The following is a 25,690-nucleotide window of genomic DNA, read 5'->3' as shown; positions in this document are numbered from 1 at the left end:
TGTACGTAAAAGTTGACTAAGCTTTTTCAAGCTTCACCTCTGTTTTTTACTGCTTTGTGGTACGATAAAAAGTATGTTTGTGTAATATACCTTTCCCATTGTTGGATGAGAAATTACTACATTTCTTGAAATCAAAAAAAGAAAAATTGTATTAATGCGTCGTCTTAGCGTACCTGATATCGAAAACTTTCACGTCAAGTTAGAGATTCTTCTTGTAAGCAACACATGAACGGCCTGTTAATTAACTAAACTCAGTGATACAATTTTGTTAAACAAGGAAAAATAAATGGTTCTGATATTTGTGTAGATGAGGGTCAGTCGTGTGATGAATGCCAGCAATCGTCTGTGAATTCCTCTCAGTGGATGCGACCTGAAAGGCAATGCAAACCTAACCTTTATTGCCTCTGCCGTTCCATTCCGGACACGCGTTCAGACTGCGAAAATGAAGAAACGACAGTGTCAACCGTGTCACCCGCTCGTGAGTCGTCAGAGCAGGTGACAGGAGTATGTCGAAAGGTCAGTACACAATAGTGTCAGTTCGTAGTTTTTTAATAATGATTACAATAAAATCGTCCCACTTTACCTACCTATAGTGCTATAGAAACATGAAAGCATGACAACAAGCAAAAAAAAAAAATGTGAATAGCTGTCGACCTCAGAGCGCAGATTAAAGTAGCCTTAAAGTGAAGTTCAGGTAGGGCCGCCGCGATTCAATGTATTTCTAACAGATGTACGCACACAGCAAGTATTGATTAATATTATTCTATAGAGTGGCATCACAGTATTAATTATGCAGAGCCGTGTACATGATTGAGAATGCTACAGAGTTTATTATCGACCAGTTGGTGGCATCGGTCTATCTACGTGTTCGTTCTGTGGAATCTAGTTTATTTTCCAATGGGAAGCAAGTATAGTCGTAGATGCCAATCATTATAGCGTGCACACAGGTTCGTAGCATAGAAAGTCAATTGACTCAATCTCGGAAACAGTGGCTTTCTAGATAGGCCGCGTAGCAGGAAGTCAGCTGAGAGAATGTGTCAAATATGGATCCATCGTATGTACCATAGCTATTCCACCTTCAGGTTTGGTAGTGACTTCAGTGATTACATATTGAAATTGCAAACTGTACCTAATAAAATAAACACAAATTAACGATTGCAAGGAATCTAGCGTTACTTTTAGGTTGATTGTGATAATTTGCGCAATGGTCATATGATAGCGGATACACACAAGTAAGCATTATTTATATGGATGTTACGCCGTTTCAGCTGTAAGCCTATCCTTATCCCTGTGCCACTTTTAGCCACGGACCTGCTCCGTCCAAAACTATAAACATGCTTTTAAATCCCTATTCTGAATATTGTACTCGGTACGTTGTGCAGAACATATGGTTGCACTGTGTCATGCCATCACATAAAAATTCTAAAAGGATTATATGATATTTGCATGCTATCCGACATTTATTCCACTTCTACATTTAGCATGTCTAAACTAAGCGCAAATGTATTTTTTATGCAATAAAATGGGACAACATTAGCTTTAAGACTTCCAAGGCAACTCTAGCATACGACTCATAAAAATCACACATTTGCCATAAGGTTTCGGAGGTCCCACCCGAGCACATGGTGACACTCAGCTATCCGAAGTGGACCCACACGTCAGCTCCGCTAGCCGTCGTGACATCAGTAACGAGCGATACTTGAAGTGGAGAGCTCTTCTTAAAGATCGTTCCAGCAAACACCAACGGCAATGCAGCTGTCATCATTTCCTGATAGTATTTTTCTAGAAATGTACCTTTTGTTTTTCGGGCCTTGTCTTCATTTTCAGTGTTGCACTTATGAGAGCTGCATGCTTTTTGAGTGAATTCAATTCGAGAGCTTTATCTGAGGAATTTGAAAAAGTTTTATACTAAACAGGAAAAGTAATGTTAGGTTTTGTTACATGAAAGCTAGCAGGATTTAAAACTGTTATATATTGTTTTCATTTAAGTCATTATGACACTGGGGACAAAATATGTGTCAATTAATCTTCAACGAAATATCATAAACAAATCAATGCATGGGATATATGGCTAAAAAACAAATTCAACTCTTAGAGTAAACCCAAACAGTAAATCAGAGTACGTATTCAAAATATTCGTTTAATATCCAGTACCTATTCTGATGTTGAGTATTTTACTCACAAATCATAGCTTATATTTGCTCTTTGTAACGCTAATAAAATTAAATCTGCAATTAGCACACAATATAAAGGAAAGAGTTTCTTTTTTGCTTAGGGTTTAACAGGAATTAAAAAAGCCGACAACAATCATATAATCGTTTATATATTTTTGAGGACGATTGATTTAATATTGATTTGTGAATATTCTTTGAAGAAAATTTTAGCCTTATCAATGGTACTGCATATCTTAGCGCTTCATATGCGGATATATATCTATAAAGGAACGGAGATGATTGTGTTAATCTGGTCGCGATAAGTTGACGTGCTAATCCTAGGGACATGTTGTGGCCTAGGCTCGAACCCGGCTATGGGAATGCCAGCCAACCGCCTGATGGAATTATGCCTAATGACGACAACGGACCTAAACCTCGTAACTGATCGATGATAATTTATAGAGCTAACAAAAATCTGTATTTATCTCTAGAAATGCAACGAACCGAGGACATGTAATTATAGTAGGGTAATGAATATGCAAGTATTCTGCGTAAACAGCTCGTTTCGTTCGATGTACCTTCGGACGTTTAGAGACGTGACCAAATTCTTTACCAATACTGAGCGACTGCAAAAGTATTCTCAAAAATAAATATATTACTTATCACAGAATTCTCGAATAAAAAAAGTTAGAATAGTATAGCGTCATCCTTATGACAATCCCTTAGCTTGTCATTCATAAAGATGACACGGTGTTGCAGATGGTGTTATTTATTCAACCTAGAAAATGATTTTTCACCGTGTCGCTCACCGATGGCAGCTCCGCTATACGCCACAACTATCTAAACACAACAACATCATATTTTCCAAGACTTCTGAACATTATAAACATGTCGTTGAATCCGCTCTTGGTGATTAGGTTGACGGGTATGGCCAAAGGCCTCAAATGCTCAAAGCGTAATTTCGATTAGGCGACGTTATTTCAACTTGCCTCAAGCATTACCTCGAAGATTATCCCATTGTTATACCATTATTTTTCTATTTGTGTTACCTTCATTTACTAGTCTTAATCAATACGAATTCAAATTTTTTTGCCGTGCTTCGCGTAGTGAAGAAAACCGTATGTTGAACTAGGAGGATATATTTGAGCAGAATTCTAAGTAAACACTCTGATGCATTCTAGCTGGCGTTTCAAGCGGAGTTGTTCAAGACGATGTGTTTTTTCTTTGTACTTAAAACCGGCGAGCAGGCTGATTTGAATTTAGCTTCATTCGACTACTGAGCCCCTTCAGTTTCCTCGCAAAAGATGAGTTCAGCCAAACAACTTTCAAATTGTTAACAAAAGGGGAGCCGAGTATCAATCAGAATTGATCATATTTCAATGTCCGCAGGTGAACAGCGCGTATTGAATGAACAGTAAAAGTGGAATCAATCCGCAGGACACGATTGTGCTCTTCCAGCATTTTATGCAAAGACTCTGTTTACTTTTATTTAATAAAATTCATTGACGATATTTGGCCGCTTGCACTCGATTAGCTTACAACCCACGTTCCCTTTACAATGAGACAACATGTTTTAGTCAACTTCTGGGTAGCCAAACGATAATATGTAACATTTAGATATCAATTCAGTTAGCTAACCTGTTATTATCAACCTACGATCATAGGTGGCGGCGTCATCTATGCCGACCTATCTAACTTAACGACACTTACGCCGTATACATAAATCAGCTTTTTCACTTAAGATCGAGCGCACAGACCCACTTCTTAATGATTGCGCAACTGAAGCCGGTCACCGTCACAGGAAATGGCGTCAACAATTTGAGTCGATCCCGCAGCGCAGATGACTTGAAGAGTTCCCAGCGAATTAATTTTTTCCCTCTTCCTTCTGTTTGGCCTTTCTAAGAAAAGCATTAAATAGCAATGACTACTGATTATAACGTAACGTCACAATGGAATCAAGTCATAAGTAAGTTTAGCTGGTAATATGCAAAACGTAATGGACGTTTAAGTCCTCTCGTTGATAGCTTAAAGAAGACTTCACCGGTAACAGTTGAGGCCATGCCATCCCATGCTCAAAATTGATTTTGCGTATTAACAGTAATCGAATAGCGACGCCCGGTAATTTTTTCTGCTTGAAAAGTGCCGATTATATTTCCAAATGGTCATGCCATACATAGGCTGTTGCAGCTTGATCTAATATCGATCGGTCCGTAGAAAAGCATTTGGCAAAGTACGAATAGAGTAAATATTTGAAAATTGGTAGTATTCGACGCGGCTCAAATACATAGTTATCGAGCCCCTTTGTAGATCATTGTAACTTCAACTAGTATTTATGATTCAGTTATCTAAAAGAAGCTACATACATGTTTCTCGACAGACTCTCCAGCTGCGGAATGAAGACCCGGCCTCCGTTTGCTTTGGTCGAGTTTTTAGCAAAACTATTGCAGATGCAGGTATTCTGCACTACGACCTGATTCAGCATCCTTGAAACCTTGCATTTGATTTAACGATGTCATTTAGGCCTATGGCTTGAAGTCACGGAGCTAAACGACACTGCTGAATGATAAGAGCATTTGTATGAACGGCAACCTGTGAAAGGTCATCGTGCGTTACTCTATTCCGCTAACCTAGAAAGTGTGACACATTTCACCCTTTTCTGTACAGATAATGGGTCGTTGCTTCGTAGTTACTTAGGGGCGCACTGAAGCTGCATAGCAATTGACTGCAGACGCACCACTTTCTCTGGATCACAGTCTGTGAGCTTAATACCGCTCGCCCGTTTAGCAGCAATGTCTGAGTCGTATGCCCGATGGCCACTTAACAGCGAATAATAATAGGCGTTTTTGATGGTGATAAGAAATGAGAGGTAACTGAAGAAAAATACTGGACGATAACGGGGATGCACATGATCAAATAGATATGTCTAAAAATGAGCCATCCTAATTGTGGCTACTTTTGAGACGTTAATGAAGTGCCGGAAATACGGTGAGCGAAACACTTTTAGCAAGGCCTATATCGTCAGAGGCTTCGGAGCGTGTCCGGATGAATTTTGGCGACAGACTTCTATCCAGCTACGTGAGAAAGAAGTCTCTCTTTCCACTCACGCACTAACTGAAAACATAAGAATATTCATGTCTTCTGATGCGCAGTTACTAGAGGCAAAGTTTTGACATGTGCAGAAACAGTTGCACTTGCTTACATTGTATTGTATGTGGCCATTTGACAGCTCCACAGCACTAGACTACTTATTCAGACATAATAGGGTTAACATTCTTCGTTTGCTGTCGCTTAGGGTTCGAGACGAAGCGCGAAAATGGACAATAGGTAGGTCTTCCTTATTCGACTTCAGATTTGCAATAGTTTTCAGCTTGCAACACCGTATAGGTGCGCACTTAACGCAAGCAAATCTGCATACAAGTTACGGTTTGATACATTTCACAATGATATCGCACCTCACTCATTATATCCAAGAGAATTCAACGTGTCGCCTTTGTGCATATGCTAAACAAAGAGTTTATTACGAAACGATAAACTCGTACTTGATGCCAGCATCACCAATACAAGGAGATTTTCAAAACTTGAATCGGAAGCCCTAAACAATTAGCTATGCTATATATATATGTATATAGTAGTCTCGAGTGTTTTACATGTTGAACTGATCCCATCAAAAAAATAATGTCGTTTGTGTTGTTAATATTCAGTTAATCATACAATGGTTTATGTGCTTACGTTACGATATCTAATATATCAAGCTCGGTTTCAATAACTGATATACGAGGAAAAATTCCTAAAATTGGCATAAAGATCACGCTACTTATGAAAAATATCTTGTTTATATAGATGTGCATATATAGAATAGTCGAACGGTCGTCTTTGTCAATCGATGTCAGCCTCCCTACACAAATGGGAAAAAATAAATATTAGGTCGTCACTTAGTTCTAATTCTTGAAAAACAATTATCATAATCACTAAAAGGCAGCAAACTTATGCGAATTAGAACGACACTTACGGCTTCTCTGCACTACTATTTGCTGCCGTCAAATTTCGGGCAATGGAATTTTGACGTGGTCGTAGCAGGTAAATTAACGACGAGGGTGTGAGCTGGCCAATGAGTTGCTGATAACATCGGAAAGGTTTACCAAATGATGATAGACGACCATTAAATTCAGGTTACAGGAACGGTAAGAACTGTGAACATCCTGAAACAATGCGTTTGCCACAACAAGATGTAAACATGCAGAGATTAACCGCACGTTGGATGTCTTGTTCGCTCACTCTGGATTAAAAACGCATTTGAACGATTCCGGAAGATTTTTTTAAACGTAAATGGCTATTTTTACAGCTTTGAAAAGCTGCAACATGAAGGACAAGGAAGGTCCTAGATTTTGCTGAAGTCATTTGCGGTTTTCCTAGTAGACCTATATAACTATATAGTGACCTGATTTAATCCATACTCACCATTTGCCATCGCCGAAATCCGGATTCGCGATGGCCGTGTAATCATTGTTGCCATACCAACGCACTCAAGGAGATGCGCACTAGCTACCCAGGCGGACAGCTAAGCAAGCCCCCTGTTTGTTCGGACCGTCATGGAGTTGTGATAATCGATTAATTTGAATAATGGGAAAACGATCATGGAGGTATATTACACATCATTACTTGGCGGAAATTGCAGTAAAGCACCCGCGTTCAAGATAAAAAAAGGTGTTATTCTACGATTGCTTGACGTACCGCTTTACACTATACAGGTCACTACGTTATAATCTAGCTGACCACCCACCATGTTTATCAGATGTGGAGTCAGCAACCCTTTTCTGTTTCCTATTTCTGTTTCGAATAGGGAGGCATGCATTCTATATTACAGGTCTATTTTACAGGTTAACATGCCAACAACGATTTAGACGAGGAGCATTGTTGCGACGACCTGTATCCACATACGAGAAAATTATGTTGCGAGAGAAAACAAGATTTGGCGAACGGAGAGACTTGTCTTTGTGTTCAATTGCCCACGTAACAGCTAGCTGCAAAGAAACACAGCTTCGTTTTCGAGGGCATGAATCAATAGTTTTTGTTAAGTCAGATTCACACATGGCCTATGTAAGTTCTGCCCGTTACAGTATTTGCTATAAAAGTACTCAAAACTTCATTAAGTTTCAGTTCAGAATTGTACTTGGATATACCGGTTTAGAAATGATTCGTTTGCAACTCGTTGTCACAAGTAATGACAAATAATCTGTGCACTTTATAGTGACCGCAAATAATGTGGATCTTGCATTTTGCAATGTGTACTTCACCGCAATGGGGCCGGTTGATGTCACCCCCTATGTAGATTTCTACACTGAACTGTCTGCATTCGTTGGCGACTTGTCATTAAGCAATTATATCTGCTCGTTATGTACAGGCCTCATCACTCGATCATCATCATTCGATCTGAGGCCGTGAATGCTATCAGATCGAACTTAGTTTAATGTTTGTAATGGGCCGCAGTTGTAAAGTATGGGGCCCGGCATATTTTGCTAGAGAAGGAATCCTTCTTTAAATGACACTGAAGAGTTCATTATGTGCGAACCTAAATGGATTTAAGTATCGACAAAGATAACATTTTACAGTAAACAGTATCGTAAATAGCGAAGGAGAATGCATGATTTCGTAATGACAACGTCGACCATGAACCAACATAGATTTTGGATTATGTTGAATGTAATTGTGAAATTTAGATTCGGCAATGCGGTTTCTTGCAAAATTTTTCGTCGTTTACGTTGAAATAGCTGTAGTTTTACTGAAGAAGGACTGTCAGCGAGCATACCCTGACAACTATTTCTACAATTTATTAAGACGTTATTTCATTTTTTTGTCTATTCTATTGTCCTTAAATTTTATGTTCCAACAACGTAGTTCAAATATGACTTGGATAATAAACGTGTGTTATACCAGGATTCCATAGTAAGTGGTAAAGGACGAAGGATTTACGTCTTTGTTTGTGTCTATAACACGGCTATTTTTGAACCTTCTCCTGACAACGTACAAAACTGCATAGTAGTGAAGCGAACGCAGGATCTGCTTTTATAACCCAGTTACTGATCCGTACGTTAAATATTTTTATTTTGTTTTTACATATGTATATATATATATATATATATGCGTTCGACAAGTAAATACCCGAACAGCGACTTTCAACTAATCAAATACCTGTTCGCCAAGCACCGTATTGTGATAAGGTAACTTTGCTGCACAAGGACAATAAATGAAGTTCGTTAAACCTGAAATTATCAAACTGAATTGAAATAGAAGTGTAGAGAAATGTCATTATGCATCTGATCTGCGTCTTTCGTCGCGAACCTAGAAACAAGCTATTGTTTCCCAAAAATTGTCGCCGCAGAGAAACAACTTTATCTACCAAATGTTCTTTTCGCTCACATGGAAATGTTGGCTTAATGGGTTAAGTGGTTTATTAAGTAGAGAACGCTTTAATTGCATACATGCACTGGGCTGTCTATATGTAGAAGGCAGTGTGAGGCTGCCTCATATTTTGCACCTGTCTTGAAGAAACCTTTATACCGCATCAAAAACAGCTAACTCATGTAACACAAAGCACAAACCCATGCGAGTACGAGAAAAGACCCCCTTTGCTTTGACTGATGCTGTGCATGGGTATTGTGTTTGACTCCACCGAATAACATTTAACGATGCACACTTTCAGGGAAACAGCAAATACTCCTAAAGACTACGTCGCGGTCTGCTACAGCAGAGCGTCAAGTAGTGAATAGAATCGAATCAGATATGACGAACTCCAGAACTTATTAGCCAACCGAAGTCCTAGTGCTAGATGCTTTCTTTCCCGGCTGTCGTTACCGCAGGCTGCCGACACGAGGCAGGAAGATATAAAAGCGAACTTCATGCGCCCAAGTTCTACAGTTTTTTTTTCTTTTCCAGCTTCAGATATTGATGACATCAGTTTTTATGAACGATGAAATATTAAGGCACAAAAAAGAACAACTATATTTAAGCAGTTGCCGGGTTTCAAGGTTTCTCTTTAAGACTCGTTATCGCCTTACTCTTCGCTCAGCTTTCTTGAACGAAATCGTCTGTGCCCGGACACTTTTGATGAACTAACCACAACTAGTAAGCACCATTTCATCTATTACAATACACAAATAAAGCTAAATTAAACTTCGTTTCATGCTTAGTTGTAATGCAACGTGTTAACTGATAAAAAGACTTGTTAATGATAATAACGATTCTAAAGATAGTACTTGAACAATCAGCAGTGTACGTTTTGAGTAAGCGTAATTGTTGGCAGTTCTAAGTTATCTTGCCGCTTCTAATTAATCAACGATCAGTGTATAGGTAACATGTTATTGAACCTTTTGGCGCAGATAGTATTCCACTGATTTTAGCTTGCCGTCAGACAAGACGAGGGTACTCGGATGCTAATGTTTCCGCATTCGATAACTAACTGTTTGAACCGTTTATGACTATTGGTTCGTCTAACTGTGGCCAGTTGAGGTCGTCAGTTGCCTATAAAAATAGATACTATGCCTAATACCAAAACAGCTTTTGAACAGTTGAATATACAGAAGTACTTTATATTGTGATCTACCAGCAGAGTGAACACTACGTATGGTCCAATATTTAGCATAGTTCTTTTCGCTTGAATCCTATAGCAGTTTACTACGGTCGTATCCTTCGTCCGACGGTGATACGACGATAGTAATTAGCTCCTGCGTAGCTCGCGTAACCGCAATTATCGACCAGGACAAAATCTGCAATCAGGACATGCGTATGAATTACGTCTTTGGAAAAAAAATTGCTTCGTTCAATATCTCGATGTTGTTTGCTTTCACTATGCGGGTAGGCTGAACGTGCTGCGATACGGCGGATGATAGGTACATGCCTGCTTGGATATGTAGCCATTTTATAAGCCTAGCATATGTAGGTTATTTCCTCAGGAATACATCGATAAACTAGATCAGAAATAAACTAAACATGCAACAAAAAAAAACATTCAATTGAGATCATTTAAAAGCGGTTTCAGTCACTTCGTATTCAAATCAATCACAGCTGATTACGAGGCCGTATTTAAGCTTTCTTTTATAAGTAAGCTATGTGGTGCCTTTTTCCAATCACTCATTGCACATGTGCAGCATTGCTCTACATTGTACAACAATAGTAGCAAAGAATGATTTCTACCTTCATTTACTCACTGTACAAACGGAGTACAGTATACAAATGATTAAAATCAACTTGTTGGGGCGACGTGCTTGCTTGAAACACGTGCTTGCTAACGCTATCATATGTTGTCTTCTCTTTCCCGATATAACTCTGTTTGAATTTTCGCGGCAGCGGCCATGTGGGAGAGAGTGTCAGTGAGGAGCTGAGGAAAACGACTGCCCTAAGATTGGCAACGAAGCAAAAAAGAGACGGCTTTTTTTGTTGGCAAATAATACGTAACGGATCCACGGACCTTTAACTATGCATGACAAATTTTCGCAAAATTTGCAAATTAACTAATAATAAATTCATTATATTTTAGCAAATGGCTTTTTTTAGAATATGTTCTCGTCCAATTATTAAGGGACTGCTGAATATATTTTTGATCGTTTCTTTGAATAGTATGTCAACTATACGGTTCTCTGGCGGTTGCTTTGGCTATAAGAACGATATAACTACAAGCTAAACTGCGTTCCAACAAATATATATATATATACATATAATGTTATCGCAATGTGCACTACAGGTTTATTTTTTAATACTACTTGATATTTAGCCACCTATATCCGTTCTTGCGTCAATTGCATATATAGTTAGTTTTATTCGCACTTGCTAAGTTATAATTTGTTTATAGCTTATAGGTGGCGATGTGAACAAGACGCCTAGTAGAGGTCCCAATATGGTACAAACCAAGTTCAGCTTGTTGGTCGCTTGGGGAAAATTCGGGGCTACGCGTAAAAAAATTTACACACCGAAGTACCGAGCCCTGAATAATGACATCCCACACGACGCGCAGGTCCTGAAGCGCCACAACAACGCGATTTGCTTACCTGGAGCGGTTAGAGTCAACCGAAACTTTGATAACTGTCACTCTGGCTGCCCCAAGTGGATCACTCGAGGAAACTCTGCAACGTCGAAAGATTAGCAACAGCCAGCTTGGCAAGTCGATTATATTCTAGGTTGCGTCGGGTCTGGTATATCTTCATGGCAAAAATATTATCCACAACAACCTCAAGCCGAGCGATATTCTGTCCAAGGATGCGAATTTTTGTTATGTAACCATTGTCGATTTCAGTCGAATAGAAAATCATCTAACAGCCATGCTTCCTCACGAATGTCCATCATGGTACTTGTTCGCTATTAGTCCCTTCATATATTTAGCCTTTGATGAAATTTACCACCATCTTTAAGTTGTTCTCTCAAACAACTAGACTCTTAAGAGCTTCGGTTCAACAGAATAGTACAACGACACAGGCTTTTCACCTTCTCTGAGCACCCACTCAATAATAATTAAGCTGTACTCCTATTAAACACAAAACACTTTTACACCTCATTTCTTATTGTACAAAACATAAGAATTGGCAATAGGCTTATTTCCAGTTCACTCGCAGCTACTATGGAAATCTCATTTGATTTCTTTTCCTCCGCTTATTGATATCCTCACGAATGTCCAAGGTTTCAGTCACTCACCGATGGTGATCGTAGTCACGTTACCAACACCTATTAGCTTGCCATGATAGCCTTCTGCTGCGACGCGTACCGAACAGCTCAGCATTATACTTGATCGTTTCATTCCAACTTCGATTGTGTATCCCAAACGTTATGAAGTCACATAGAAAATTCTGTTAGAGAAAGATGCCCTGCAACCAACGGCACAGGGATTCATAGCAATATCTGATTTCTATTCCAACCACGAGGCTAAGAATAAGCAAGAACAGGTGGATTTTCGTTGGCCTTCGGGATTCGAAGAGCAAATTGAGTTTGCGCAACCAAGCAGCACAAGTAGAACCGAAGAAGAAAAATTTGCCACTTGTTCAGGTTTGTCCATGAAATTGGAACAATTCGTCGTAACTCGTTCTGGGCGTCAGCGGACCGTTACGAAAGCCTACAACGTAAAGAATAGCTGAAACCTGTAGTACCTGCATGAGCGCTATGTGTAAGTCACCTTGCACTTAAGGACAGAGATCTAGGATGTTTAAATTGACCAGTAATAGACAAAAGACGGATTTACGTCACGACGCCTAAAGAGCGTGTTATATAGGTCAGTCGATTTGAGACGATAAGAACCTGGAACCTGTTAACCTAGTTTTGAAGGAATGAACCTGCCTGTTAAGCACGAGGTTTCGCTCAACTTGTCAGCTTGCCGTTCAGATCTGTTTAGCCGTCAACAGTAGCCTTACATTTTTTTTATTTGTAATTAATATGCGCCCATCTTTCCCAATCCAGTAGAAGATCCAGTAATTTTACGTAAAGCAGGAGTAATTTTTAATCCTTTATTTTATCAATACAGACACACATACATGCACACACGGTTTATGGTACGGTATACGTACCGAATATGTTACGTCATAGCGTAACGAGCTGAAGAAAGAAGGTAATGCAACTTATTGTTGAATATAGTAAGTGATAATAACTGCTTGAGTTGATTATTAGTACGGTGGAATTTTTAAGTTATCGTTTATGATTCCGCGAATGAACTGTTACACTTGACGAGTACGCCGTATTGTGCAATCATTAGTGTGCATCAATAGCGATGCTGAAGTTCGCATATTGTATCAAAGTTTGTACAGTGTAACGCAAGGTCCTGTCTGGTAACTTAAAAAATAAGCGTTCTGGCACTAGTATTTAAAGTATGCAACATGTCTTCCATATTTTCTTTAGTGGCTTTACGATTTGCTGGCTGAACGTCTAACATTTGATGTAGAATATTCTGTTTTCTAACTTCTTCTGTATTTAATTCTGTAGTTTGAGAGACTCAATAATGAGCTTTAGATCTAAAGCAGAATTCGGAAACTATGGTAAGCGTCTATAGGATACATAGCAGAAAGCCATCTAAGACAGTGTCTGTAATAACACAATTTCCATTATTTTTTGTATCGAACTTAAGAGATTTTCAATTGCATGGTACGATATTTTTGACTTTCCGACTCACTCAGCGTATTAAAATGTCGGTGTCCCAATTTTTTTTAATGACAATGTTTTATGTATCTTTGTTGTTCATGCTTTGTAGGCACCTAGTGTGTATTAGTATTTTTGGATGTTCAAATACGAGGCGATAATATGTGGTATTTTTTAGGATAATTACATTTGTGGACATTTTAATGTACCGATCCAACTACAAGTACGTGCTGATATCCAGCTTCGCAACTAAATACGGTGATAAGGGTTTTATTTACTTAAAGAAAATCACTGCTAAGGAGCAAGGAGGAGTCAAAACATTCTTTCACTAGCAAGTCAGCGCCCACAAAGCACAGCCGTTTAACCAATAGAGTCTTTTCTGATCTAAATAGGTTTGAATGCGCTTTGTGCCCCTTATTCATAGGCTACTCCTAAACGAAAATAGGGTTCACGTAACCGTTCTTGGATTTGTCGACAGAAAAATCTGTAACAGCTTTGTTTGTTCAATATAACTGCCTCGGCCAAAATCGCTTCATATTTGCCAATAATTTCTTGAGAAGCGACATATATATTGCATAGACTAAAGAAACGAGACAGTATTTGAATTTTCAATCAATACCCAGCTGCGTGCATTTCAATTTTATTTAATAATCTACATTATTAGTCACTTACTCAGTATAAGTACGGTTAGACATACACAACTCTTCTAAGACCAAACGTGATTACGTAATAAACGATTTCTATCCTTTACTCCATGGATTATCTGTTCAGCAAAAATACAGAACGAAAAAGCAGCAAGAGCCATTACAAGCTCCAAACGGTCTTACTGCATATATCAAACTGAACGATTTCCGACAATTAGTATGTAGACAAACTAATTTAAAGAAGCCCCCCTTTCTCCTTTCACACAAAAACACTTTTTGAAATGAAGTGGCATTTTACCCAGTGAAACTACTTTGCCTGTGACCACTGCACAATAACACATGTACATTGTACGAACGTTGGCCGCCTTTACATACCGAAAATTAGCTCACCCTAGGGGTATGATATGAAGCCGATGTTATATGCGTATCCATTATGCGTGTACGAGATTTATGAGCATTTGAAATCGTCGAGACCTGACTTTCCTTTTATTGTCGATTCCAGCTCAATACTGGTAGGCGATACTAAGTTGATATTAGTTGGCGATCCTGTCGGATTTTAAAAGCCAGTCAGTGAGCGAACGCATCTTTAAATTCTGTTGCGCTGGGTCGAAGTTGATCGGTTTCAAACAAACCGCTCATTATAACGTCGTAGCGTTGACGATACACCTGACGCAGGTCTGCAAAAGCCTGTTGCATTAGGAGGCGCCCTCGATTCGGAATAACTAAAAAAGTCTCATTTTGGATAATACTAGCAGCGACTGCCGCGAGACTGTATATATCGCATACAGATGAGTAGGGTTCCTCCACGGTCCGATTTAAATAGGGCGAAGAAAACCGAATATGATACTTTTCAGGCAGGCAGAAATCGGTAATCATTACACGGGTTCGTTCTTTATCTCTGAAGATGACATTAGAAGGCGTTAAATATCCGTGGGCGAGGCCGTTACTATGGAGATATTCAAGGCCTGACGCGATCTGGAAAATAATACTGTAGTTCCGTTTCGCCTGGATCAATTCATGAGAGCCGAGGGCTTTCTCAAGTCCCCTACCCTCTCCGTACTCGAAACATGGACAGTTGGCATACTGTTTGCCCTTTGTATATACGGCAAATATCCCTATGAAGCGTGCCAGATTTTCATGGCTAAGAGCTTGCAGCTGGGATATGAGGTCGTCTTTGAGCGGTGGTGGTGGCTGGAGCAGTCTTTCCTCTTCCCATATCAATGGAGCAAGAAGGTCTTGAACGTTTTCATCCAACAATGGCGCTCCCTGCCCGACGACTGGTGCTTGCGGTCGGCGAACCACTGCTTGTTCATTTAAGGCCGCCATAGGGTCTCCGTTGACGAGTCCGGCCTCTTGGACATTTTCCCTGTCAGCCGCTCCTCGTCCTCCCGCGCGTTCTCGATCACGTCCCCATCCCCTACCAGCTCCTCTGGGCGGAGGTGGGGCTTCATCAACTCCAGGTTCCTCGTTAACACCTACGGCTTCTTCGGGATCTCTTTCACCGGCTACCGCCCCTCCTCTGGCCCTTCCTCGGCCGCGTCTCCGTCCTCGGCCGGCGGCCCCTCTTCCCCCTCGTCCTCGGGCTCGTGCGCGACGATCGGCACGTCGTGCGACTCGTGCACGGGCTTGCTGTACCATTTGTCTCTCTCTTTGTAGCATTTGCTCATATTTGAGGTATCGTAATCTCTGTTGATGCTCTAATTTGTCCTTCAACCGAGCGTTCACCTTCAACAATTTGACAGCTACGGTGAGACTGAAATAGTTCGTTTTATACATCGTATATTTCAGCCCCTTATGGCACCGAGGGGTTATGCAATCCTTATCGCGAACGTTGAGTACAGGCATGGCCAAAACTTTCTGCAGTTGTTTTTTTCGGTAGACGATAGGCCATTCGAAACCTGGAGCTCGCTATAATCGAAGTACGTGACGATATCTAAACATGAATCCACCCCAAAACAGTATATCATTTATATCACTAATGACAGTTACAACTTTGGATGAACAAAGGTACGCATAGAGAAGACGCTTTCTTTTAATATAATCAAATACATCACGTTAAACGTAAGAATTTTCGAACTTATTATGAATTATCTGCCTGTAGGCGGTTCAGCGAGAAACAGCTTTATTGCTTTAAGATTTTGACTGCTGAAACTTCGAGATACTGACTGCGACGAAATAAAAAAAATAAGCTACTACTGCGTATCTAATGAATAACTAAAAAATAGCCTAGCAAAAGTATAGATCGGTGCGGTCACTGTATTTGCAAACTTATTGTTAAAGTAATGATTTCCTCTACCCAAAAAAAAGAATTAAATGTTAGAATTGTTTTAAAAAAAGCACTCTAAATATTAAGAGTCGACCTTTTAGGCATTTTGTCCTGGAATGGCCTGCGCGTAAACTTTGGTTATTTTTTCTCGTGTAAAACGGGTAGACGTTATGTTAATGTAAACGGTAGAGAACAAATTCGACAAAAGGGTACGGATGGATTAATTGCAAAAAAGAAAAAAAAAGTCACGAGGTTACAGAAACTTTTCAATAGAAGTGGTTAACAAAGATCATCATGAGGTCATTGAAACTATTTCACTAGGGAAATTCAAATATTCTGACTGAAGAATGACTCTCGCATAGCATGAGAAGTATAATAGGATAGTTGTTGGTGTGTACCTGAGCTATAAATACAGTCTGTTACATTAATTTAAATATATTATATTTAAATATATATTGAACGCACAGTGAAGCCCGAGAACTGGGCCACTGTTTGTAAGAAGTGAGTGGCAACCGTAGCTCTTCGGAACTGATTTAATGATGAGTAAACTATTTCTGAAAGGCAAATCAGCACCGATCGCGTGGCAATCAGCTTGTAATCCTACCGTGATAGCTTTGTATATTTGTACGAAACGTGCAAAAGCGCCGATAATATATTAAAGTTTTGACCTTGTTTGTGCACAAAGTGGACAAAATCTGATCTCAATGATAGCACAAAAACATCACGATATGTTAAAAACAAATCTTCTAAATAGAATCATTTTCTTATCCAAATGTGTTTTCAACGTGGCCTGCTTCCTTCGTTATTCATACAGTTGGCCGACAATTAAATGATATAGTGTAAATTTTATATAAAATAACTCACAGTAGTTACTTACCAAGCCGATGATTCGTCCATATCAGTGTTACAATAGAACAGCTTTGGCAAGTGTCAATACAAATGTTGCAGACGATGTTTACTCTATATAAACAACGTACAAGACGAATAATGAAATTTTCTATTTGTGCGTCGTTTAGACGTGCCCCTTCCCTCTTATGTCCATATCAACTGAATATAAACGCCGATCAGGCACTACCCTACAGCCCGTGTTACGATACAGAGAGAGAGGTGCGCTTCGACAAGAAAAGATGTAAAGAAATGTTTCGACTTTACTTATAGAAAGGCGCTATCTACCAAACTAATTTTAAAAAAAAAATCATAAAACTATGCAGAAGCCCTACACCTTAATGTAAAATTAAAGTTTTATACACTTGTCGTGTAGCACTATGACGTTTTTCTAAAATTGTTTTTTTCTGAGAATTCTCCCCGTTTGAGAGAAATGAATTACTTGCTGATGCGGATTACCCGAAACTTAGCACTGAATCACCTGAAATGTTGGCCTTCATTGCTAAATGTATATACGAGGACTTCGTACAACAGTTTTGTACGTGGTATCAACAGCTGGGCTTGGAGTGTCCGAATATTGCGTCTGATGATGAGTATGGCAATGGTATGAATCAATGTGTAGATCGATAAGCCCATAAATTGGCATAGTTGTTTCTCTTATGCCCCTTAATTTTTTTTCTACTTTAAAGGTTCTTGAAGCAATATACAACACAGCGATATGCACTAAGTCGTTCAGAGCTGTCTCAGAGCTAATAATAGATCCTCAAACTTGATTCCTCAGTTTACCTCGAAGGCATACTGCGAGTTTCAGGCAGGTCTATATCCTAGAAAACTGCAAGTTTCTGACCTTCTAACCTTCAAGTGTATTTGTTTCGTATCGCCGCTTGCTGAAGCTTGTCAATGCTTGGGCAATCAAGTCAAGCTTGGGCAATTCGCCGTACATTTCCGTAGCACAAAATCTTCCACATGCATCTGGGTCAGCAATCAAGTGCTTTTCGCCTCACTGGATTCCTTTAATTACCGAAAGTTTAAAAAAGTTAATGCTGAAAGTTTTTTTCGCATTTTATCAAACTTTTGTTGTGCGATAAAGAAATAGTGATGCTTCATTAAACTCATTGGATTGCGTTAGATTACATGACCATTTTACGGTCAAAATGGGTCAGCGTGAAATAGGACTCTATGTGTCAAGTTGCTCAGTCGTTGTACCGTAAGATTTCATAAGCATAATACGTCGTTCGGGCAAGACAATAGGGTCGGCATACCGCTGATGATTGCACCAACGATCATGAATTTGAATTTACGATGAATAGTTATTTATCCCATAATTATACACGATAGTTATACAGTCTTAAGTACGACCAAGTTGGCCCTAAAGTACGGTGCGCTCGTCGCCAGTGTTGCTCCTTACATTTCGAACAAAATGCACATCATTGATATACTTGTATTTAGGCCATTCAAATCCGGCTTTACATTGGATTGTAGAACTTGTGAGCACTAGATGAAACAAACGTTACGTAGTAAATTATTTAAAAGCATTTTCTATTATAAGCACAGCCCGCGTAGTAATAACATGCCTTTTCCCTTTACTTTTTTAAATGACAAGCTTTTTCTCACGAAAACATTAGTGGCCCGTATAGCCTTATCCTCTTATAGATATATAATGCAATTATGACAAAAAGGGCCTAAAAGCTATTTTCTACCCAAACGAGATTCAATAGGCGTCAAAACGATAAAACCATATCTTTAAAAAGAAAACGGAATCCTTATTTACCCAGTTTTAGGGTTCATGGGGGAAAAGTACTCGTCTATCTTTTCATAGTCATAGAAATATTACCACATGGTAGTATTGTAGAGCTCAGACCCTAATGCTCTTGAGGTAAGAATACAAACAACTTCTTCAAGTTTCCTTTCGAAGATCAACATCACTGTGTAAATATTCGATGCAAACAACATGTTAGGCATTGAAAGTTTCAGCTGTTTGCTAAGCTTAGATATTTTCTATGTTAACGATGGAATTCATCAATAGGCTGTTACATAGATAAAAACTATGCGTTTCTACCATTAAATAGTAGTTGTGCTTCGTGCAAACTTCTCGACACCTACATTCCTTTTTTTTAATTGAAAAACTTTTAGACAAGTTGAGGCACGCTAACCTTTGCTAATCAACACTTTCCTAAGATGGCCTGTTTCATATTTGTAATCGTAGAAACAAATTGCATAATATACAAATATTTTACCATAAGTTAACTTCTTATTTTTCGTTTTACCATACCGATGAATCTGGAATATTTGTCGGGAACTTTTTTTTTAAACTTCATTCGATATCAGCATTAGAAATCAAAGTGCGACTCCTAATGGCACCGCGAAGACACGTAGACCACCATTAGCTGATATCACTTAATAGTGCATTGTAGTGGTGACTAAAAACGCATCGATAAGGCAAGCAAGATAAAGTAATATGCAGTGCTTAGTTTTACATGAGCCAGAAAAATCGTTTGCAGAAAATATGTCCAGTAACAATTACCTAGCGTAACATATGGCTGTATAGCGGTCAACGGGATTTTTGTACTTAGAAGTTCGAATACTTGCTGGCACTCGACTGACTAGGTCTTCCTGAACCTGAAAGTATCAGGATGATTTATTTTTACTTTTTGCGTAACGAACTCTATCGTTACGAGATGCGTCGGCCGGTCGTTGTTGATGATGCAGCGAGAAACGGCGTCCAGGCTCTAAACGTTACTCCCATAGTTAATCAGCTCCCTTTTGATTTGAAATAGAAGGGGCGTCGAAGGGTCGCTGCGATACTCTTGGGAGAGACAATAATCTCTCAGCATTACTTCGGCGCGATTTTCTTCTTTGAAGATGATGTTTAACGGCTTGAAATTTCCAAGGACCTTTTTCATGCCGTGCAAGGCCGGACGCGATCTGGCAGATGATTGATAGGACCAATTTTCGTTCATAAATTGCTGTGTTCCTAAGGGATTTCTCAAGTCTTCCACCCCGATACCGTACCAAAAAAGAAGACAATGATTTTCGATTTTTTTTGTCTATCTTTGCTGGAAAAATGCCAAAGAAACATGCCTTATGTTCGTTGTTGAGAGTCTGCATCCGTACCAACGCTTGTGCCTGCGTTGTTGCTTCTCGGAAAGTGGCCCCTTCACTGCTTCCCTCGTGATGATCATAAATATCTCTGTGAACGTAATAGATCTATCGCTGAAGAGAGTACACCTTGACAACGACAAATTGTGCCAGCTGCTTGCCTTTATAGACATCACACTTCGTATTGCTTATTGCAGCACATATTCAATCCGTTTGCAGAAAAATGATTACCGTCTTACTCATGATGGTCGTTCTGAAAATCATCTTTAAAAAAATAGCGCGGCAGACGATAACGAAGACGGTATCGGTGAAAATACATAAGACAAAGTCAATGTGTCTGAACAAATAGCAACACAGACATTGGCCTTTTAATATTTATTAGTTTCATTGAAAGGAAGAAAACCACTACCCTTACTTTTACCGTTAGTCAATAAAACAGTTACATCAGGTCTCTAAAATTGTACCTAAAATCGTACAGGTAGATGCACATAAAGTTATATATATTTTTAATTAAGATTTATAAAAATTTATATATCATTGAGCGATTAGGAACCTAGGATGAGTAATTTCATAAAAGCAGGGCAAAGACACAAAAGTCGATTCCACGTAGGCAGTTTGATACAATAGAAAATAGAATATCTTATTAAAAGGAGGAAGCATTTTGTAGATTGTAGTCTTATTTTCTAGCTAAAGGTACTGTCACTGGATCTACTAGGAAGGAAACGAAAAATTATGATTTACTACTAGCGTTTTAGCCTTAAAGACGGCACCAAACAATAAAAAGTGACGCTTTATAACCTAAAAATAACCATTATTCAAGCTATCAGCAACTTCCGTACACCGCAATACGTTTGCTTGTTAACGCCCTGCATAAACACTGCATAAGGGATACTATATATTGTAGCATTTTGTCTATACACTGGGCTCGTAATGGGTTGAAAAGAACTGCGTACATTCGTTTAATTAGGCGTACCGGGCTAATACAGCTAAAGTTCTTCAATCGTACCGTTATGCAAGCCACTCTCGAATACCCAGATTACATCAGCACTTCAAGGCAAGCTCTTCTCGCAGCCTGTCAGGGTAATTTTAAGACCTCTTCCAATCTTAAGTACTTCTCAATTGGAAACATAAACAACTCGTATGTTTTGTAAACAATTGCTTGTTATCAGTTCATGTATCGCTAACGTGAAAACAGACAAACGATCATTATTAGAATTTATATACACATATAATATTGACAGTTCCCATGACGCGCTTCCCCATTAGCTTACCTGGACCTTGATTAATCAAGAGTGAGGTCTTAAACAAGGCTGAAGGCGAATCGCAGAAGGGCGTACACAGCGAGTGAACACACGACCGCTTCTTTCGATATTGAACCGACGACGGCCACAAAAGCAACAACAGCATTTGCATAGGCCAGCACCCAAATCGCTATCAGAAATAGAGCCCTATAAATACGACGGGTAAACCCAATGTTATGCTACAAGAGTAATTTCGTCGTAGGTCATGTGTCCGCAAGTGTCTCTATATCCCGGCCCTGACGCCGCTGTTCTCTAAGTTCAAGAGAAGGGAGATCATGATTTCGAAGTAAAACGCATTCGAGGGCTAATCCCAGTAATGTATTTAGTATTTCAATGTTACAGGTTGCTTATTGGTGCTGCAACAGAACGTCACTAACCAAACGCTCTATGCATGCATTGGTGACACGCCATTGCAGAAAGAACAATGCCTTTCGAGTCTGAGCCATTCGATCTGAAAAGGCTCAAAATAAGACGTACACCTAACGATTCACGCCAAACCTAAACCAAGAGTATGGCCATATTTATGACCGAGCAGTGATAAAGGGAACCTGAAACCGTCCTAAGTAGGAAATTTGTTTTTAAATGGACTTAGTAGCGTACTTAATGAGGCAAATTAAATAGAGGCGGAGTAAAAATAAGCAGCAAGTGCAAAATGGCTGGAAATACATTTTGGCGTTCTGTTTGTTGTCTTAAGTTTCTCTCTAAGTTAAAACCGCAAATTTGTCATGGCTTAGATCAAGTGTACGTTGGCGAAGATCAGCTATTGCCTAAATGTACCCGCACCGAAAATGTAAACTCAAACAGTAATTGCCGATCAATATACATCTACCGAAAAATGTAGCGACACTGCTCGCCTACCATAACGGTAGATCCACGTTAGATATTGTTTAGGGAGAACAAAATATGTACCACAATAGGCATATAAAACTATTTCTAGTGATCTTCAAATTTAAAACCATTTTTGAAAACAGATATTGAAAATATAGTGTACACGATTTTGTTTCTTTAGACCCTTACACATTTAGAATCTTCTAGCCAATTATCGGGCCAAAATTTGACGTCTGCGGAATATTTTTACGCGGAGTATGTTTGAGCGAAACCTCAGCCAGTTCAGATATACCAATATAACTTCACAGGGGGCCTATTTAATTTAGAGCGCATATATTTCGCAAACATATGTTTTGTAATCAGCTTACACACTAAGCCAAAATCCAAGATTGAGGCCAATTGGGCAAACAAGCTCGTCAAAGATGTGTCTGCTGGTAGATGAAGAAAATGTCAGTCAAACAGATGCAGCTTCCAGACAAACGACGTGGACGTTATCCAAATTCACATTGAACGTGAGTGAAAGGCCCATTCCGTCTCGCTTTCCGGCCGCGAAAGCCTTTGTTGCTTCCATTTTGAAGAAGTGATACTGCTCACCGTCGGTACTCCAGACTCAGGCGTTTAGTTGCACATACGACTACGTACTTGAAAGGACAGCTCAAAAGCGATTCTCAAAGCTTTATGATGCCATCATCGAATTGGAGGTTATATCCACCTCTAGAATTAGCCTTCGACTCAATGATGGCTGTTTGAAGGGAGAAGAGCTGCAAACGGCTCGTGAATTTACGATTTATCACAACAATAAAGAGGACTATGAATGCTGAACGCCTGAACTATTAAAGCTGGCACTGATCTATTACCTGATAAAGTCTGAAAATAGCTGCATACGATGTATAGAGTTGAGACTGAATGCATTGAGTTGGCCAAACACTAACAGTGAGTTGTTTCATTTCATAACCAGCCACCTGATCTAATTCGCCTTTGGTTCTAGAAATAAATACCTTTGGAAGTATACCTTCACGATGCGCAGTTATTAATTACGGGTTTATTAATCACCGTCGTCGTCTATATAACCATTGATATTTTCTCATTATCACGCTACTATTTGGATATCTTTGCTACTGGCAGAAAATACCGGACGTTGGCATATCATTTTTCACAGAGAGAAACATCGCACAAAACGTTATTCTTTTTTAGGGAAAACTCCAGTAGCAAGTAAAGCATCCGTATTTATTCATTAGTAAAATATATCTTAGACTTTTTGTAGATTATATTATCATCAATTGTCATCATCGTCGACATCCCTTATTTTATAATTTTCAGCCAGGTGTTGATGTCCCGTTGGAGGAACTTCACATCATTTACATTTTACTCCTCGGACGTTGTCGAAGATAGAATTAACGGTAAATCTAATCACATTCAAACTCACCAAGGTGACTAAGGGAAAAGCTTGGACGAAGTTCTCAGTAACAAAACTTGCTGGAAAGAACTTCTCAAAGAGTACTTTTTTAAGTTTCATCTAGGAGAAAGATGAAGGGATGTTTTGGTTTTCTCTAATGCTACCAGTTTCCTTCCGGCTTACACAACCCTCGTTGGAGCGCATTCGATGCACAGGAGTTCAGAAGAGGAGCCCAGCTAGACAAGGTGCCGCTTAATTCTCGCCGTTCTTAAACATATCATCGACAGTGCCAGTAACAATTTTTGTCTAGGGGGGCCGTATTTGGGCGACACACACGGGAACTTTCCTTTCAACTAGTCGACTTGCACTTCTCTCTTAGGAGTATGATAGTGCTTTTTAAGTTAGAGAAGTTAGCTAATTTGAATGAAAAATACTAGTGACACGACCGAACCATACCTGAGAACTCGGCTTCCAGAAAAAGAAATAAGGCGAAGACCAAAGTTTAAGCAAAAGGCAGGTTCTTGTGTATTTGTTCGTTTCGTCTGAACAGGCGAAAGCTTGGAAATAATCAACTATAACATACCTTAATTGAACTTTGTCGAAATCCAAAATGGCTTTCGAGAAAAAGTCTGGAAGATATTGCAAATCTAGCTGTTGAATCTGGAGATCGCACTGATTGCAACCTACAATAGCCAAATTATCCGAGTGAAGTTAAGTATTCAAGATTAAGTAATGATAGGTAGGGTTCCAAAGGTGGATACTTCATTTGTACATTTCAACCATTATCGGCAGATATTTTACCGTTCATTAAATGTATGGGTCGACTGTTGAACTTGCGTAAGAAACTTACCGCATCTTCGTGAATGAGAAGAAGGCCAATACCTGTTTGTTCATATTGTACTACTTGATAACTGACGGTCATTGGAGCTGCACTAGATAAAATGAACCTCATTAGAGTTAATCAGCTTTGCAATCTACAGCGAGACAGAAGAGATATACATTTCTAAATGTTGTAAAACTAGGTGTTTTAGATATAATGCCGGGAAATTTGACAGAGTAAGATGAGTTAATCAGCTTAGTAGCTCAAATAGCTAGCCTTCTAATAGCAAAACGTTGTCAAGTGTCCTTATATTTCTCGTTTATTTTTGTATTTTATCTCTATATTTACACGAATTTGGTTAAAGTAAAAATTATTTTTACATATTTTTCAAGCATTTTTTGCATTTAAGCATGTTTTCAGTCTTCGAAAAAAACGTAGAAAATAACCCATGTAGCACGTAACGTTTTTGGGATTAGCTTGGGTTTAGAAGATTTCATATTGATTAGTTCTATCATCATTATGATCTTTTGATGAATTAGCTACTGCTGTGAGATAAACAACATTGATCAATCAGTATATCATGTATTGTGTGTCGAGCAAGGATTAGTCTATGATGCTATCTGTACGAAATAACGTTAATGTATCTAAAATCAACGATATATAGGTATGAAATGACGAACACGGTACAGATAAAATTTAACAATCGCAACGAGCAGAAAAGCTAAAATAGGCCTGGACGAAACACAGCTGCGAGATTGTATACGATTACCCAAGACAACAAGAAAGGCCTCATCGGACAAGAACGAAAGTGGGCGTACTTCCAGAATAAAATCCTGGAAAAAATGCGTGCGCAGATTCTCCTCAAAGGGCGCATTGGACAGTCTCTAGGAGTTATAGAACGACACTAGTCGCGCCCACTTCAGTGACAATAATTATAGGAAGTTCTCAATTTTGCTGATATAGTATGTAAGGTACATTAAAAACCTTCTTTTTTTTTTACCCAACATTTACGTACGTCCCCTATGATGCCTTCCGAGATGCTTGCACACTGAAGCTATCAAAACTGTTCAAGACTTTTAGTTGATTGGAAGAGGATGGCAAACGAAAGAAAGATTAGTCGTTGTAAGCTTTTGTTCTGCAAAAAAGACGAGGCAGACCAATAATATTCGATAGAATCAAGAAACCCAAA

General features: G+C 39.1%; 1 protein-coding gene and 2 long non-coding RNA genes across 3 annotated transcripts; 1 reads left to right on the top strand and 2 right to left on the bottom strand.

Moving 5' to 3' along the window:
- The first annotated feature begins 286 nt into the window (after positions 1-286).
- Positions 287-2,256, top strand: LOC147751952 (uncharacterized). Its single transcript, XR_015315449.1, has 2 exons — positions 287-516; positions 1,599-2,256. It is a non-coding gene; the product is annotated as an uncharacterized LOC147751952 (long non-coding RNA).
- Positions 2,257-9,108: 6,852 nt separating this feature from the next.
- On the bottom strand, positions 9,109-11,182 carry LOC147751951 (uncharacterized). The gene is made up of 2 exons (XR_015315451.1): positions 10,344-11,182; positions 9,109-9,916 (listed from the first exon to the last, which is right to left on the bottom strand). It is a non-coding gene; the product is annotated as an uncharacterized LOC147751951 (long non-coding RNA).
- Positions 11,183-13,861: 2,679 nt separating this feature from the next.
- LOC111271756 (uncharacterized) lies at positions 13,862-17,136 on the bottom strand. Its single transcript, XM_022852735.2, has 2 exons — positions 17,050-17,136; positions 13,862-15,839 (listed from the first exon to the last, which is right to left on the bottom strand). Exon 2 carries the CDS (start codon positions 15,749-15,751, stop codon positions 14,474-14,476), a length of 1,278 nt encoding a protein of 425 aa, XP_022708470.1. The 5' UTR covers positions 15,752-15,839; positions 17,050-17,136; the 3' UTR covers positions 13,862-14,473.
- Positions 17,137-25,690: the final 8,554 nt, after the last annotated feature.

Source organism: Varroa jacobsoni, unplaced genomic scaffold (assembly GCF_002532875.2).
Source record: "Varroa jacobsoni isolate VJ856 unplaced genomic scaffold, vjacob_1.0 contig00967, whole genome shotgun sequence".
In the NCBI taxonomy this organism is placed as follows: domain Eukaryota; kingdom Metazoa; phylum Arthropoda; class Arachnida; order Mesostigmata; family Varroidae; genus Varroa; species Varroa jacobsoni.
The sequence above is the reverse complement of the archived record's forward strand: the minus strand, read 5'-3'. Positions and strand labels throughout refer to the sequence as shown.

Bases quoted from the DNA above. Each gene is read 5' to 3' on its own strand.
- LOC111271756 (XM_022852735.2), bottom strand. From the start codon at position 15,751: ATGCCTGTACTCAACGTTCGCGATAAGGATTGCATAACCCCTCGGTGC.